Source organism: Podarcis pityusensis (assembly GCF_964106645.2).
Source record: "Podarcis pityusensis genome assembly, chromosome: 12".
In the NCBI taxonomy this organism is placed as follows: domain Eukaryota; kingdom Metazoa; phylum Chordata; class Lepidosauria; order Squamata; family Lacertidae; genus Podarcis; species Podarcis pityusensis.
This window is the reverse complement of record NC_138037.1, coordinates 37,012,247-37,027,039: the sequence shown is the minus strand read 5'-3', so window position 1 is coordinate 37,027,039 and position 14,793 is coordinate 37,012,247. Positions and strand designations below refer to the sequence as shown.

The 14,793-nt window shown below is 44.9% G+C and overlaps 2 protein-coding genes across 2 annotated transcripts; both read left to right on the top strand.

Moving 5' to 3' along the window:
* Positions 1-336: 336 nt before the first annotated feature.
* HOXA9 (homeobox A9) lies at positions 337-3,951 on the top strand. The gene is made up of 2 exons (XM_080975353.1): positions 337-1,024; positions 2,410-3,951. Exons 1-2 carry the CDS (start codon positions 472-474, stop codon positions 2,646-2,648), a joined length of 792 nt encoding a protein of 263 aa, XP_080831479.1. The 5' UTR covers positions 337-471; the 3' UTR covers positions 2,649-3,951.
* A 6,773-nt stretch (positions 3,952-10,724) lies between these two features.
* On the top strand, positions 10,725-14,678 carry HOXA7 (homeobox A7). Its single transcript, XM_080975355.1, has 2 exons — positions 10,725-11,323; positions 12,712-14,678. The coding sequence occupies exons 1-2, from the start codon at positions 10,945-10,947 to the stop codon at positions 13,023-13,025; spliced, it is 693 nt and encodes a 230-aa protein (XP_080831481.1). The 5' UTR covers positions 10,725-10,944; the 3' UTR covers positions 13,026-14,678.
* The last annotated feature ends 115 nt before the right edge of the window (positions 14,679-14,793 follow it).

The window sequence follows — 14,793 nt, the reverse complement described above, 5'->3', positions numbered from 1 at the left end:
AGTATGTGTATGTGTGTGTGTGTGTGAGAGAGAGAGACTTGGCTTTTTTTTTTTTTGCAAGGAACACGGACCATTGATGGGATGATTAATTATGATATAAAATAGTCCGCTTTAGAAAGGTGGCCATACCCAAAATTCTGATCTTTTAATCTCGATCAGCCACAATTAAAACAAATATTGCCGTACAAGTCGTCTATCCCTTTGCATAAAAACATATGGCTTTGCTATAAAAATGATGACGGGAAAACACTGACCCATTAATAGCCTGCGGACTGATTTATACTTTATTGTTCTGCTGCCCGGCCATGTGACGCGAGGCAGCCAATGGGCTGACAGGCAGCCTTCAACTTATTAGGTGACTGTACTTCTTCGTGAGGACCAAGTTGTTACATGAAATCTGCAGTTTCATAATTTCGCCAGGTCTTGCCTCTCCTTTTTTTGCACTGGGGCTGGGGCTGGGGCTTGGCTTGGATGGCTATGTCTTCTTCGGGGACGCTCAGCAACTACTACGTGGACTCTTTCCTCATCCACGACAGCGAGGAGCTGGTGCAGTCCCGCTATGGCTCGGCTTCTCTAGGTCAGCCGGCCAGGCAGGCGACCCTTGGAGACCACCCCGAGTTCACCCCGTGCAGCTTTCAGTCGAAAACCTCCGTCTTCAGCACTTCCTGGAACGCCGTGCACCCGCCGAGCGCTAACAATGTGCCCACCGTGTACCACCCGTACGTGCATCACCAGGCACCAATGGCAGCGCCCGACGGCAGGTACATGCGCTCGTGGCTGGAGCCCATGCCGGGCTCCTTGTCTTTCCCGGGCTTGCCGGCCAGCAGGCATTACGGCATTAAACCTGAACCGCTCACGGCCAGGAGGGGTGACTGTACCACCTTTGACACGCACGCGCTCTCTCTGACTGACTATGCTTGTGGTTCTCCTCCAGCTGATAGGGATAAGCAAGGCAACGACGGCGCGTTCTCGGAAAACAATGGCGAGAGCGAGGCGAACGGAGACAAGCCCCAGATCGACCCAAGTAAGTGCCATCCGCCTGGGCTTGGGCGGGAGGAGGGTGGGCGGGTGGGTAGGGGGCTGGGTGTCGAGAGCCACCGTCTACCGTGAGCTATGCGGCAATGGCTGCTGGGTGGGTGGCTGGGTGGGGGCTTCTGTGGTCACAGAAGAACGTCCAGCGGCACCCCTGAGCTTCTCTCTATCTCTGTGTGTGTAGAATTGTGTGCGTAAAACGGGAATATGGTTGCGCATGCATATACGCGTGTATGTACATATTTGGTGCCAGTCTTTGTAGGCTCACGGTCTATGCAGCCAGCTAGGTCTGTGTGTGTTTCTCAGCGTCAAGGTGCCAGCAAAGTCCAGCATGACCTCCCTGTCGCAACAGTGTGCAGGGGCGCGTCACCAGCGTGTTTTCCTGGGCGCACGCTTCAGCTACAAAGCCACATTGGGGGGATGGGAGGAGAGAGCCGGGCGGTGTAGGGGGGGGGCGGCGTGAGAGGGTGGTGGTCGCGCACAACCCAAGTTACTTGGGAGAGGCGAGGAAAAACAAAACATTGGATGTGAATCTGATCCCTTTGTGACGACTAGCTGAGCTAGGAAAGCCAAGAACAACAACTGTTCTTGTGTGTGTGTGTGTTTTTCCTAACTTCATTTTAGCCCTCTCTTTGGCGACTATTTATTCCACTCCTTTGCTTGTTGCTAACACCTTCGCTTGCCTTTAGAACTGAGCTAGCGGATCAATAGTGCAGGCACGGCAAATAATGCCAAATGCAAATGTGTGAGTGGGTGTTTTCCCACCTAAAGCAAGCCAGGCTTAGCTTGAAGACAGGGCCGGGTGGGTGTGTTCCCTTATCTCCTTGAAAGCGCCCAGCGGTTATATAAGAGAAGGTCAGAACTGGAAAGTGAAACATTTTCCGTATGACACTTATTCTCAGGGGTTGTGCACCGGTCCTATATTTTTTTTTCCGGAGGGGGAGAGGAGAGAGAGAAATCAGGGGGCTTGGCTGAGAGGAGGGTAAGCAGCAAAGGCAGGCTTTGAAATTACACCCTATATAAACACTATGAAGAAGTGAGGCGGTGGCCAGTGGGGTCCCCCCCCTCCCTTTCTCTTTTTCTTTTTTTACTACGCGTAATTCTACGTGACCTTTTCCATGTGTCTCAGTTTGGAGTCCATTGTGTCTGACCCCATCCTGTATGTCTGTCCAAAGGAAAGGAATGTCGTAAACCACCAATATCAGGGCATCCATGCTCTTCAAAAGGAAGGTGGTGGCTTGGGGGTGGGGGTGGGAGGAGGTGCTGTTTGTGTGCCTATGGGGTGGAGGTGCAGTCATAATAGCAGTGCGGGGGGGTGTTGGTGCGGGGTTCTGTCCTTCGCCAACTTAACCCTCTTTGGCGTCGTTTTCCTTGCAGACAACCCGGCCGCGAATTGGTTGCACGCGAGATCCACTCGGAAAAAACGGTGCCCTTACACCAAACACCAGACGCTGGAGCTGGAGAAGGAGTTTTTGTTCAACATGTATCTCACCAGGGACCGACGGTACGAAGTGGCCCGGCTCCTGAATTTAACCGAGAGACAAGTGAAAATCTGGTTTCAGAACCGGAGGATGAAAATGAAGAAAATCAACAAAGACCGAGCGAAGGATGAATGATGCTCTGCTTCCAGGTTTAATCACGTTTCAAACAGCAAAAATCTCCCCTTCCAGCGCAACACAACACAATCCTCCCCTCTTCTGTTCCCAGCATACCCCGAGACTGTGTCCAGGCCTCATGTGTTGTTGCTATTATTATTATTAATATTATTTGGGGTTTCCCACCCCCCTGGGGTTGTTGCTGTTGTTTTGTCCTTGGCCAATGCAGCTCTTGAATGTATCTCGCCAGCGTGCAATGAGATATGGCTGTGCCCCGGTGCTATTATGGAGGTACCCAGATTTATCATTTTCTAATCATAGGGAAGGAAAGGGGGGCATTAAACTCGGAAGGCTGATCTGTTGGCTTGTCTAAATCTACCTGTCCTTCACGAAAGAAAGAAAGAAAAAGAAAGAAAGAAAGAAACTACCTTTTTAATGCACAATTCTTTACAGACTGTGTAGGTTAGTCGACGTAGTTAATTTTATTTGCTCTTTGCGCGGCAGAGAGAGGTCTGCTCTAATACTTGAACACTGTCTTTTATTGTGGTAATTATATTTGTGACTCAATTTTTTGTGCTTGGGTGCTGTACCAGATGTGATTGTGTAAGCTAGGATTCAATTTGAACTCAGGTTGTTTATTATAAAGGTTGCATAGAGTATAGCTCGGTAGTGTAAGGAGTCCTTTTTTCTGTATCATTATTAGACAGTGAACCTTGGATTGTACCGGGGGGAAACCAATTCGTTCGCTCTCTTTCTATCCCAGCTTTTAAACACAAAAGTGGGGGCATGATCTGGGATAGCCAAGGACTTGTGGATCCCCCCGTTCTTTTGAAGCAAGTCATTTTCGTATGCACACTTGATCGATCTATCTATCTATATATATATAGTACAGTCTTCGTCAGTTGTATATATCATAATCTATATATTAAAGAAAGAAACCCTTAATAATCAGGCTAGCTTGAATCTTGTTTTTGCACCCGTGAGCAATTTTCCGATAACGGAGCTATACCTATATGTGAAAAAGAAGGTAACTACCTATGGTTTACGTTTTGAGTTTAATCGAATTTAATTGATTCTTATTGTAATGAAGTTTAATTTTATTGATAATAAATTATACACTCTAAAAAAACCTACCTTTTGGTTATTGTAGATTTGTATCGATTATTAACATAAAAAATAAAAAGTCCTGGACGTTATGTTTATGCAGAAGCTACACTGTATATTTTGCAATAGTTACCTCATGGCCTACTGACCAAATAGTTGTGTCCAGAATGATATTTAACTTTTTGCTAAATAAAATATATATTGATTCTTTTAAAAAAAATATTGTGCTGTTTTTAAGATTATTAAGAAGGCAAAACCTGCCCATCTTTACCTTTGGAGAGCAAGCAAAATCCTAACACTGGTCCTTTAACACGGTTACTCAAAAGGAAGACCCACTCATTTTGATGGAACTTAACTTCCAAGCAGTTATGGTTCACATGGCAAATCCTTCTCCCGAACGAAAACGCGAGTGGAATCTGGGAGAGGAAGACAGTGGAGTAACTCGGCCAGGCATGTTGCGCCCAGGCTATCCAACGATTGCAAAGAACCCTGAACTGGAAACTAAGGATATTAACTAGTGTGGGTGTCTTTAATTAGTTAAGATGCTGTGAAATAATAATAATAATAATAATAATAATAATAATAATGAAATTGATAAACATAAACCAAAGCAGCAGGACAAAATTTCGGTGACCTTTTGCAGGAATAATCTAGTTAGTACCCGCTTTCAACTCTCATTTTTAAAAAATCAGCTTGGCTTCCAGAAGCAAATAATCCATAGAGTATGAAATTTCATCCATGTCTCTTCATAGAGAAAGCATTCCCAAAGTAAAACCCATTCCAGCTGCTTTCTGTGTCATCGGTGCAGTCTCGCCCGCGAAATAAACACACCGCATTTGACGCAGCCAAAGATGGAGGCTTATCGGGCAGCAATGGACGCTAGAAAGGTTTTTTGGTCGTTGTTTAAAAAGTTCAGGTTAGAAAATCGGGCTGGTTGGCAAAGGGGTGTTGGTGATGGAGATTAACCAACGCTTTAACGAATACATGCAGGCGATGGGGTGGGGGTGGGCAGTCCAAACGGATGAACAATAAAAGGAATTCTGACGCGTTGGGAGTTTAGTCGTGCCTCGGGCAGGCTCGGCTCTCCGCTCAGAAATTATAATCCTCCCCCATAAAAAAAAATACCAGTTAGAGCAGAGTTGTGCACAAGACCAAACAGGGACTCCTCTGTAGCTCATTGCAGAAGAGTTTATTTTAAAGGCACAAACAAGCCCGCACACTTCCAGCTAACAAGTCTTAGCTGAAGAAGCTGTTAAGAAAATTCAGAGCCATAGTGTGCCATAAAAGAAAATGACGGCTGTAACCGTTTATGGGGTGTAAAATGCTGCAGGGTTGAAGGCAAGAACTCAGTATCTCAGGCTTTGAAAATGTTCGAAGGTTCAGAGAGGCAGGGGAAATCACTTGGAGTTTTGTTGGCCTTTTTAATTTTTATTTTTAAAAATAAAGAAATCTCTGGTAAATTGCATTAAATTAACACGAAGCGAAACAGTTCTTGTCTGCAAAAACAAGGGCGGGGGGGAGTTCTAATTAATGCCTGTCCCAGTGGTTTGGGATGTTGCGACGCCCTCTGTTGTTGCAGACAGTGGGGACTTCAAAGAATCCTCATTGGAAGTGCGTAATAAATGGCAGGTCTGCAAACTGTCTGGAATTCGGCCCTTAATGAGTTTACAACTGTCCAGCCACAATTAAGATTTTCTACAAAAGCCCTTTCATTTGTTTTGTCTGGCTGTTTTAGATAAAGCGGCTCTGCGGAAATAGCTCGTTTTTATTAGCCCTTTCCCCTCTGAAATGTAGGCTGTAAGGTGAACGTTTATCTTTAATGAATATACCGCTGGAACCTTTTCTATAATTGCTACTGCATGGCAAAGTAGATTACCGAAGCGTTTGCAGGGATAGATATCAGCTATGTTTACACGTTCGTCAGATTCCTGCACCTATTTTATTGCTTGCGGTTACCAGGACAGAACAGCAGATGGCAGTGTTGTTCCACGAAAACAAGGGCGATTTCCGCCATGAAGCCAATGGAAAAAATTCTAAAATGTCGACTTCCTAGGAGCAGCATATGCGGTTTTGAAACTCCTGATTTGATATTAACAAAAGGCGATATTATATCCCACTACTAAAAGGAATACCTTAATGCTTCAGTATTTCGTGTTTCCATATTTAATACTCTTAAAAGTCAATAACTGCAATGGTAAAGTTCTCCGTCTGTAACTATTAGTATTAGTATTATCCTGCCAGTTCTGTACAGATTGATATTTTCCCCTCTCAGCTTGAAGCATGCTTCAAGAATACTGCTAATTTGACCGCAGGAAGAGCAAATAATATGTCGCGCGCCTGAGTGCACGTATCAAACACATGTACAGTGAGAATATATTTAAACAGTTTAAACTTATACAGATGCATTTGGGTGAAACATCCCGTGTATATTGTAATCGACTAATGAAAATGCATAACGGATATATAATGTAAGGGATATATAATGCACAAAGTCAAAGCAGATATTCTCACACAATATAATCGTTTGTATTAACCCGTTCGTGGCTTAGGCAATTTACCTGGGAATCGGCCCCAATGAATGTAGCAAGGCTTCTTACCTCAGAGTAGACCTGTATAGGACTGCACTACGCTATATTGAGGCCGCATAAGCAATTTTTATAGCCGGGAATCTCAAAGCGCTTGGAATGCGGACGCTGGCGATTGAGTCGCGGCAGAGTTGTTAAAGAAACATGCTCAGTGTGTATTTAAAAAACAACAACAACACACAGTTAGACGTGGGTTTTTAATTTTATTTTTTAAAAAATGCTCCGATCAATTTTTTAAAAAGGTATTTATTAGGAGTAAACAGTTTTCACAATGCAATGGGAGAGCTTTTGAATGGCTGAACATGGATGGCGCCATCTTAATCTCTTATTCAGCCAGTGATCCCTGCCTTTGGTTCCATTCTGCTCTGGGCCAGAATCCTTCGGAAACCACGTTCTTTTCACCGGGCTCTAAGTTGGTGGCTCGGCAACAAAATTTAATTTGAAAATTATTTACCGGCCACTGAATTTCTTCACCAGATGTCTTTGAGGCAGTTAAAGGCTCCCGCTCGCTTCCTTAAGCAATTTCATCTCTGTGGGACCCGGTTTAATTATGCAGTGCAGATGATAACAGTTCTAGTACACCGCAGGACTAAGATGCCTGTACGAATCTAGGCTAGAACTCTTACGGCATTTTATTTACTCTTTCATATGTGTGTGTGTGTGTGTGTGTATTGTATATATTGTATATATTGTATATATTGTATACACACCTCTCCTTCACTTCTGAATTCTACGGCTCCATCGATTAGTATATGAGCCATATACACAAACATACATACCGAAGATAGATGAATGGACTCGATATTTGTGAATAAATAAGACAATCAAACCACAAATGTGTGCCTACTGTACCGAAATTAAGAGCCAAGAAAGACAAATAACATTATTGGGGAAATGCTTTAAGTTTGCGTCTTTTTTCCCTGCCAGAAAAAGAAAAAGAACGTTTAGCCGTCAAATGACCCACTAAATGTGATTATCAAACATATTTCATTGTAATTCCTTAATAGGAATCTAGGAGGATAAAACGAACAACCTGATTCCTAAAAAAGACTGGAAATTTATTGTGCATTTATTTAGGATGGAACTTACATATACTGTACATATACAAATCCCCAGTAGAAAATGTCGTTTATATGAACGAAGGACTGGTCATGGCAGCTTTTAATGTTAATTCTTATTGTCTCGTGTGTACTTTTAATGTAGCTTGTCCTCAATGACTTCAGCTACAGTAAAATGCAAACACGAATATATACATTTGTTGTAAGTAATTTGGACAATGGGTGATCAATGGAGGGAATAAAGAAGGCAGCTAAAACAGCGGAATAATACCCCAAGTCCAAATTGCAGAAAATTCTTTGCTTGATTCCAAAATAAACCACCCTGCAGAATGACCAGTTGGTGTGTGTGTTTTTAAATCATCCTCTTTATTTTTAACTTTTTATTCTGTGGGTGGAGGTTGTTTTTAAACGAGGTTTGTTTAGAGAAACCTAGAAAGCAGCAGTTTCTAGGTTACAATTTTTTAAAGGGGGCGGAGAGGGCGCTTTGGATGGAATGAGTGACCTAGGGAAAACTTTAAATAATTAAGCAGTATCCATTCCACCGTATCTTTTATTTTTAATTTTTAAGTGGGATGGAGGATAGAGGCATCTTCTAAAACTGGACACCATTAAATTTCCGCATTCATGTACCGGTAATGTATCCCGGAAACATGGCTTAGAAGTGAATAATCATTTCCCCCCTCTTTTTTGCTATTTATACTGGAAGTCTGTACTTTGGAGGTGATTCGGAGCTCATTGCGAAGGGACATTCCGTTTAGCGAGGGTTAGTCCTGAGACTTTATTATAAAACGCCCTATTTCCTGGAGGGGAGGCCGTGGACAAGGGTGTGTGTGTGTGTGTGTGTGTGTGTGTGTGTGATGGCCTTCCCAATTTAAGTAGCGCTTCCAAAAAGTGACTTTAGGCAAACGCGATTTTAAAATATATTTATATAATCCCAGCAGAACTGAGACACACACACGTCTAAGAAAGCAGTGTGCGGTTTGATCCTCCCAGACCTCGGCCTCAAAGCTAGTTGCACTTAACGGTGTCCTTTAAAGACTCATCGATAAAATTCTGTCTTGCTCTTATCAATACCCAAGTTTAGACTGCCGGTTCTGTTTGCTGCTGCTTTCTTCTGGCATCTTGGCTGCGTTGTCACCAGAGGAGCAATTTATTGGCAGAATGCCGTCTAATTCCGCTTCTTTGATCTGGCTCGTCGTCTTTGGCAGGTCTTCTTTCGCCTTCCCTTCTAACTTCTTAGCCCTTTATTATTTTTCTCAGGAGGCTTTTCTTTCTTTCTTAAAATTTCAAGGTTTTTTTTTTTTTGAGGGGGTGTTATTATTATTGTAGCCCCGCAATCTTGCACCACACGCCTCTCCCCCCCCCCCAACACACACATTTTCTTCCTTTGGGTTTGACAGCCATCTTGGTGCGTTGACCGATCTTGGCGGAATGAAAACCAAAGACGTCTGTCGATGCAACCAGACTGTTCTCTCCCAGGAATAGCAAAGCAAACCTCGAAGGGCGGTCTCCGCGCCCAGGACCGACTCCAGTCCATATCACTGATTGTGAAGACGAGTTCATGATAATAATGTTCTTCCTTTCCAAAACTGTACACCAACACCTCTCTCCAGCCCCTGTTGCACCCGGGCCTCCTCAGGCCCCTTAGCTGAGCCCTCCCCCCCTCCTTCCCTCCCCTGGGTTGCCAAAATGTGTCCCTGCGAAATATGGGCCAGGCATAATTTTAAACTGGTGAGAACCTCTTTGTACACACAGGATACCAAACACTATAATCTAAAGGGAGAATTTCCGGGGCAATCTCATTGTCCTCCTTCCAGTTTATGATGTGCAATATAGCAGGGCAGTAAAAGCTGTCTTTACCAAAACTCCCCCGTCTGAGGGAAGGAAACTAGTTTTACGATCCGTTTTAAAGGAAGGGTAGGGCGCAACATCCTCAATGGCGTGTCCTCTTATTGCTTGGTGGGGGCCGAGTGTTTAGAAATTAAGGAGCTGCCTTATCCGAGATCTGGGACACACACACACACATACACACATATGCCACCGCTCTCGACACCACCAACACCACCACATAAAACCAGAGGTAGGTATTTATTTACCCCGGGGGCGGGGGAGGAAAAAGAAGAAGCTAGGATAAAACAAAGAAACCTGAGTCCGCATCCCAAGTCTCTTCGATTTTTTTTTTTAAAATAAGAGGTGCTGAAAGTCCGTTTGTTTTTATTTTATTTCCCACTGTATCATTTTTTTTTGGGGGGGGGTGGCTGAAATATGCATGCTAATGGATAGAAGAAATCAGCACTAGTAAAGGCAGACCGGCTGCATGATCACCGAAAAACAAAACAAAACAAAACTCCCTCCTGGATATAAACCTTCCTGGAGTAAGAGGAACAGGCAAAAGTAGACACATGCCTTCATCTTTCTTCTTCTTCTTCGTCTTCTTCTTCTTCCTCTTCCTCTTCTTCTTCTCCTCCCCTTTCTTTTTAGGAAAGATACCCACCCGTCCTCCCTTAGATATACTGTTCTTTTTCTCTATTTGTGTTTTGTTGCTGAGGAAGAGAATTTGGCAAAAGAGGGAGAGAGAGAAGATAGAACACGTATTTAGCAACCCTTCACTCATCTCGCCAGCAGCGATTAGCCGAATATGTCTGTCAATATCTTAATAAATCTGCGAGCAAATTGGGAAGCCTCTCATATAAATATTTCACTCTTTCCTTTCCTGAGGAAAAATAAATGAGAGCAGGATACAGAAGGATTTGCCAAATGAGTTCATTCAGACACACACACACACACTTGAGATAGACAGACGCAGATAACACATCCTGCATAATGGTGGTGGTTGTTTTTACTATGGGGGCATTTTTATGGGCACCTTGCCTTTGTTTTTTTTTTTTTTTTAAATGTACTTTCCCTCCCGCAGCTCTACCCCTCCCCTTTCGGAATATGGAGGAGCTGAAAGGCGGAGAGAGATAAGAAACAAGAAAAACAAACAGGAAACATACATGGAAACTCAGAGTTGTGTTTGTGGTTTATTTCCAGCTCTGCAGGAAATATGACTGAGGAGTGGGGTATATGCAGGAGCAGAACAGAAACGCTTTTTCCTCCCCTTAAAAGACAAAAAAAAGACGAGGAGAATGGGGGTAGAGAGGATAAAGATGCAAAGAGGAAAGTGTGTATTTCAAAACACTGGTTGACGTTTCTTATTCTAGCTTCCCTCTGCCTCGGGGCTGATCTCGGCGCTCCCTCGGCTTTATCCGGAGTCGCTCCGGGAACCCGGGCCCCGTTGGAGCTGCCCGAGCGGCCAAGTCTCCCCCTCGCCTTCGAATCGGCCAGGCGTCGGCTCGATCCTCTTCCCCTTCCATCATAGGACCTTGTGAGCCACCCTGATCTATACCACCTGTGATGCAGGAGGAGATTGGAGGATGGGGTCATATGACTGGTCACGTGGTGGAGGCAGCTCAGTCCAAAAGAAAATGGGGTTTGGTGTAAATCTGGGGGTGTAATGTTATCATATATCACGCTACCTCGTAAAACCGACACGGAAGCCTACCGGACCACAAATCACCGGTCAAAATTATGAGTTCTTCGTATTATGTGAACGCTCTTTTTAGCAAATATACGACGGGGGCTGCTTCTCTCTTCCAAAATGCGGAGCCCACGTCTTGCTCCTTTGCTACCAACTCGCAGAGAAGCGGCTATGGACCAGGCGCTAGCGCGTTCACCTCCTCCATGCCTGCCTTGTACAACGTGAACAGCACCATATATCAAAGCCCGTTCTCTTCCGGATACAGCCTGGGCTCCGATGCCTACAACCTGCATTGCTCCTCTTTTGATCAGAACATTCCCGTCCTTTGCAATGACTTAACCAAGCCCAGCTGTGACAAAGCGGAGGACAGCAACCTGCACAGCCAGGCGGAGAGTAATTTCCGGATATACCCCTGGATGAGGTCTTCAGGTATGGGGGAGGAAGGAAGGAAGGAAGGAAGGAAGGGGGGGGGGGACAAAACCGAGATGCGGGCGGGGAAGGCCGGGCGGAGGGGGGGGGCGTTGGATTGAAAGCGCTGCCAAGCAGGCGAATGGCAACTTCCACGCGGGTGCGGGGGCAACTTCCACGCAAGGAGCGCGCGCGCGCCTGCCCTGCCTGCCTGCCTGCTTTTAATTAGAGCAAGCGGCGCCATTGCGCAGAAAGCCCGTGGCATTGTATGTAAATGAGTCTCATAAAACTTTTTATTGCCCAATTAATGGGTTCTAGCCTCGTAAATTTATTTAACTCTCTCTCTCTTTCTCTTTCCCCCCCGATATGGAATGGGAGCGTTGGGTTGAATTTTTGGTCGAGGCCCTAGGGAAATATGGGAAGGGTGATGGCGAAGGTGGCCGGAGACTGGCAGGGGGAGAGCCTCGCTTCTCCTCGCCCGCACTGGCGAAGGGGGGCGGTAATGCTGAGTGAGAGAAGAGCCGGGGGTGCGGACTGGGATGGGGTGGGGGTCGTATCAGAGAGAGAGAGAGAGAGAGAGAGAGAGAGAGAGAGAGAGAATATGAGGGGGGAAATGGAGCTTTCTATTCTTGGAGTGAGCGAAAACGTTTGATTCCCTCTTATTTATCTGACCCACCCTCCGCAAGAAATATAGACGGTCAGTGGTAGGCATGTCAATAAAGAAAGGGGTTATTGGAGCGACCTAAATCCGAACCTGCAGTTAATTTTGCGGGAGGACAGGAAGACCTGCTCTTTTAACTGGGAGCGAAAGCGAGCCCTGAGTTCCAGACACCGCTTTGACTTCCGCCAGAGTCTGGAATGTGGCGGGCAAAACCGGAGAGAGTTTGCTTTCAGTCAATCGCCCTCTTTCCCCCCGCCTGGGTTTGTTTATTTAAACTACATGGTTAAAACCCGAATTCCTCCACCCACCCAGTCTCTCCCGGCTTGTCGCCTTTGCCCGGGGCACTTGAGGGAAAGCTAAGCCTTCAGTTTTTAGTATACTGTGCAGGAAGTCAGTGGGATTTGCTTCCGAGTAGACGTGTCTCAGAATTGGACGGTCAGCTTCTACCCACTTGGCCTGGAAGTTACGCCTTGCTGGACTCAATGGAGCTTACTTCTGAGTAGACAGGAGCAGGCTTGAAATGCTGCTGTTCCTTTCCGATATACATATACATATATATATATATATATATATTGGGGTGGGGGGTGGGACTCGTGTGTGTGTGTGTGTGTGAGAGAGAGAGAGAGAGAGAGAGAGAATAGGAAATAGGAGGGTTTTGTTTTTTATTTGTTTGCCAGTGTTGTAAAACTATTTCCTGGTCCTCTAACTTCGGTGGTTCTTTCCCGGCCTCCCCAAATCCTCTCTTCAGGTCCGGATAGGAAGAGAGGGCGTCAGACCTATACCCGTTACCAAACTCTGGAGCTGGAGAAAGAATTCCATTTCAACCGCTATCTGACCCGGCGGCGGCGGATAGAGATCGCCCACGCCCTGTGCCTGACCGAGAGGCAGATCAAGATTTGGTTTCAAAACCGGCGCATGAAATGGAAGAAGGAACATAAAGAAGAAGCTGGAGGCGGCGGCGGCAGCAGCGGCGCCCCGGCGGCCAACGACAGCACATCAGCTACTGCCTCTGTGGAGAAAGTAGAGGAGGAGGAGGAAGAAGAGGAAGAGGAAGCGGAATGAACGGACAACTCCCCCCCCCCTCTCCCGGGCTCTCGCTCGCCGGAGCCCAGCGCTCGTCTTCTGTATGCACGTGACATTGTAAACGCTCTCTTCAAATAATAATTAAAATCTATTTAAAAAGGAGACCCTTGCAATCGCCAATTCCAATTATAAGGGATGGGGGGAGAGGTGAGTTCACCTCGACTGGCCCTTCCGCATTCCCAGAGCATCCGAGACGCAGCTCTGTGTAAACTAAGAGTAAAATTATCACTTGAACACCCGGACCAGTTTGGCTGTGAATGTCCAAACCTGTTGTATTATTATTTTTTGTTACATAATAGACGGATAGATTTTTCTCCCCGCCCTGGTATCTGTGAGGGGAGGGGGGTGTCGTAACTTGCACATAATAAGAAAAAGAAAAAGGGGGGAAAGCGCTGGGGGAGCCCCATATAGTTTAACTTCCAAATAAACTACCTGACTGTACTGGTCCCAATCAATCGCTAAGGGACAAGTGCATTAGGCTCACACTCAAACTACCTAATTTACGCTGAGGATCGATGTACTTCCAGTTACTGAAATTTTTTGTTGTTGTTTCTTTGTTTAAAATAACCTGAAGAAGGATTTGGGGTGGGTGGGGAATTTTGAATTCCATGCGGGAGAAAACAATGACTTTAACCACTACACTCAGCTGCAGTGATTTGTACTACCTATTTTCCAAACTACCTGTTATCTAGCTCCGCCTACCTATCTTCAAAAGTATGCTGTATTTTATTAATGCAAAAAGGAAAGACGACAATACTTAAAGCGGACTTCCTTGTAGGACCTCAAGCGTAGCGCATAAGGTATAAAAGGGAAAACAATTGAAACGGGAGATCTTCCCAAGTCCGCCACAGGATTTGATGCCTGGTATTGTTGAGTATAATTTAAAGTTTTTAAATAATAATAATAATATATTTATTCTAAGGCTGTTATTAAGTGGAAACAATATGCTGCAATGTAAGCTTTCGTCACACAAGTCTTAGCTAGGCCGAATTTGATGGTTAAACCATCGCCAAGGATTTGTACAAAGCGGTTTCATCGCGTCCTTTTTGTGCGGCTCTGTTCAAGGCCGATTTAGTGTTCCCTTTTGAGTTTTCTACCATTCTGCTTGATGCAACTGAAAAAAACACAAAGCAACAAATTGAAAAAAAGATGTGAATTTAAGCACCGGCCACATATACCTATTCTCAGCCACCTTATTCCCTTCTCCCTATTGCCAGAATGTGTTAAGTCTGAAGCAGCGTTAATTTTCATAACAATGAACGAATATTGTATATTGGATCGAGGGAGGCTTGAGCCATTTCTGATTTTCTTGGACCTCATTGATAAATATACCATGTCATCTGCTGGGAAGCCTGTACTTGGTTAGGCAAACTTTGTAGCATGAAGCAACGTTGACAACTCTGTATAAATAAATTCTGCCTTGAAAGTTTTGGCTAAACTTTATTCATAAAATGTACGTTACAATGTGTTTTTCCACTGTGAACATTGAGGTATCTCGTGTTAAAATTGAAGGGGGCGGGAAGTGCGTGTGTGTGTGCGTCTGCGTGAATACTCTTCGGAGGTGCTGTCGTGTATCGCCCACGTTCGATGTGTTTTATGTTACACAGAAATAAAAAATGCTTGTTGACAAAATATCCTCTCTTTTTTATTATTAAAAATTACATATCTATATAAACATTTATATACACGTCTAGGCACACATGCAGACCCGCATCCAAATGCGAAAGTCCCGAGTATATACAAAACA

What these genes read in the sequence shown, in the direction of transcription:
- HOXA9 (XM_080975353.1), top strand. Translation starts at nt 472, where the DNA reads ATGGCTATGTCTTCTTCGGGGACGCTCAGCAACTACTACGTGGACTCT. An exon ending in CAAGCCCCAGATCGACCCAA is followed by an intron (nt 1,025 to 2,409) that starts GTAAGTGCCATC and finishes TTTTCCTTGCAG; the next exon opens with ACAACCCGGCCGCGAATTGG.
- HOXA7 (XM_080975355.1), top strand. Translation starts at nt 10,945, where the DNA reads ATGAGTTCTTCGTATTATGTGAACGCTCTTTTTAGCAAATATACGACG. An exon ending in CCCCTGGATGAGGTCTTCAG is followed by an intron (nt 11,324 to 12,711) that starts GTATGGGGGAGG and finishes TCCTCTCTTCAG; the next exon opens with GTCCGGATAGGAAGAGAGGG.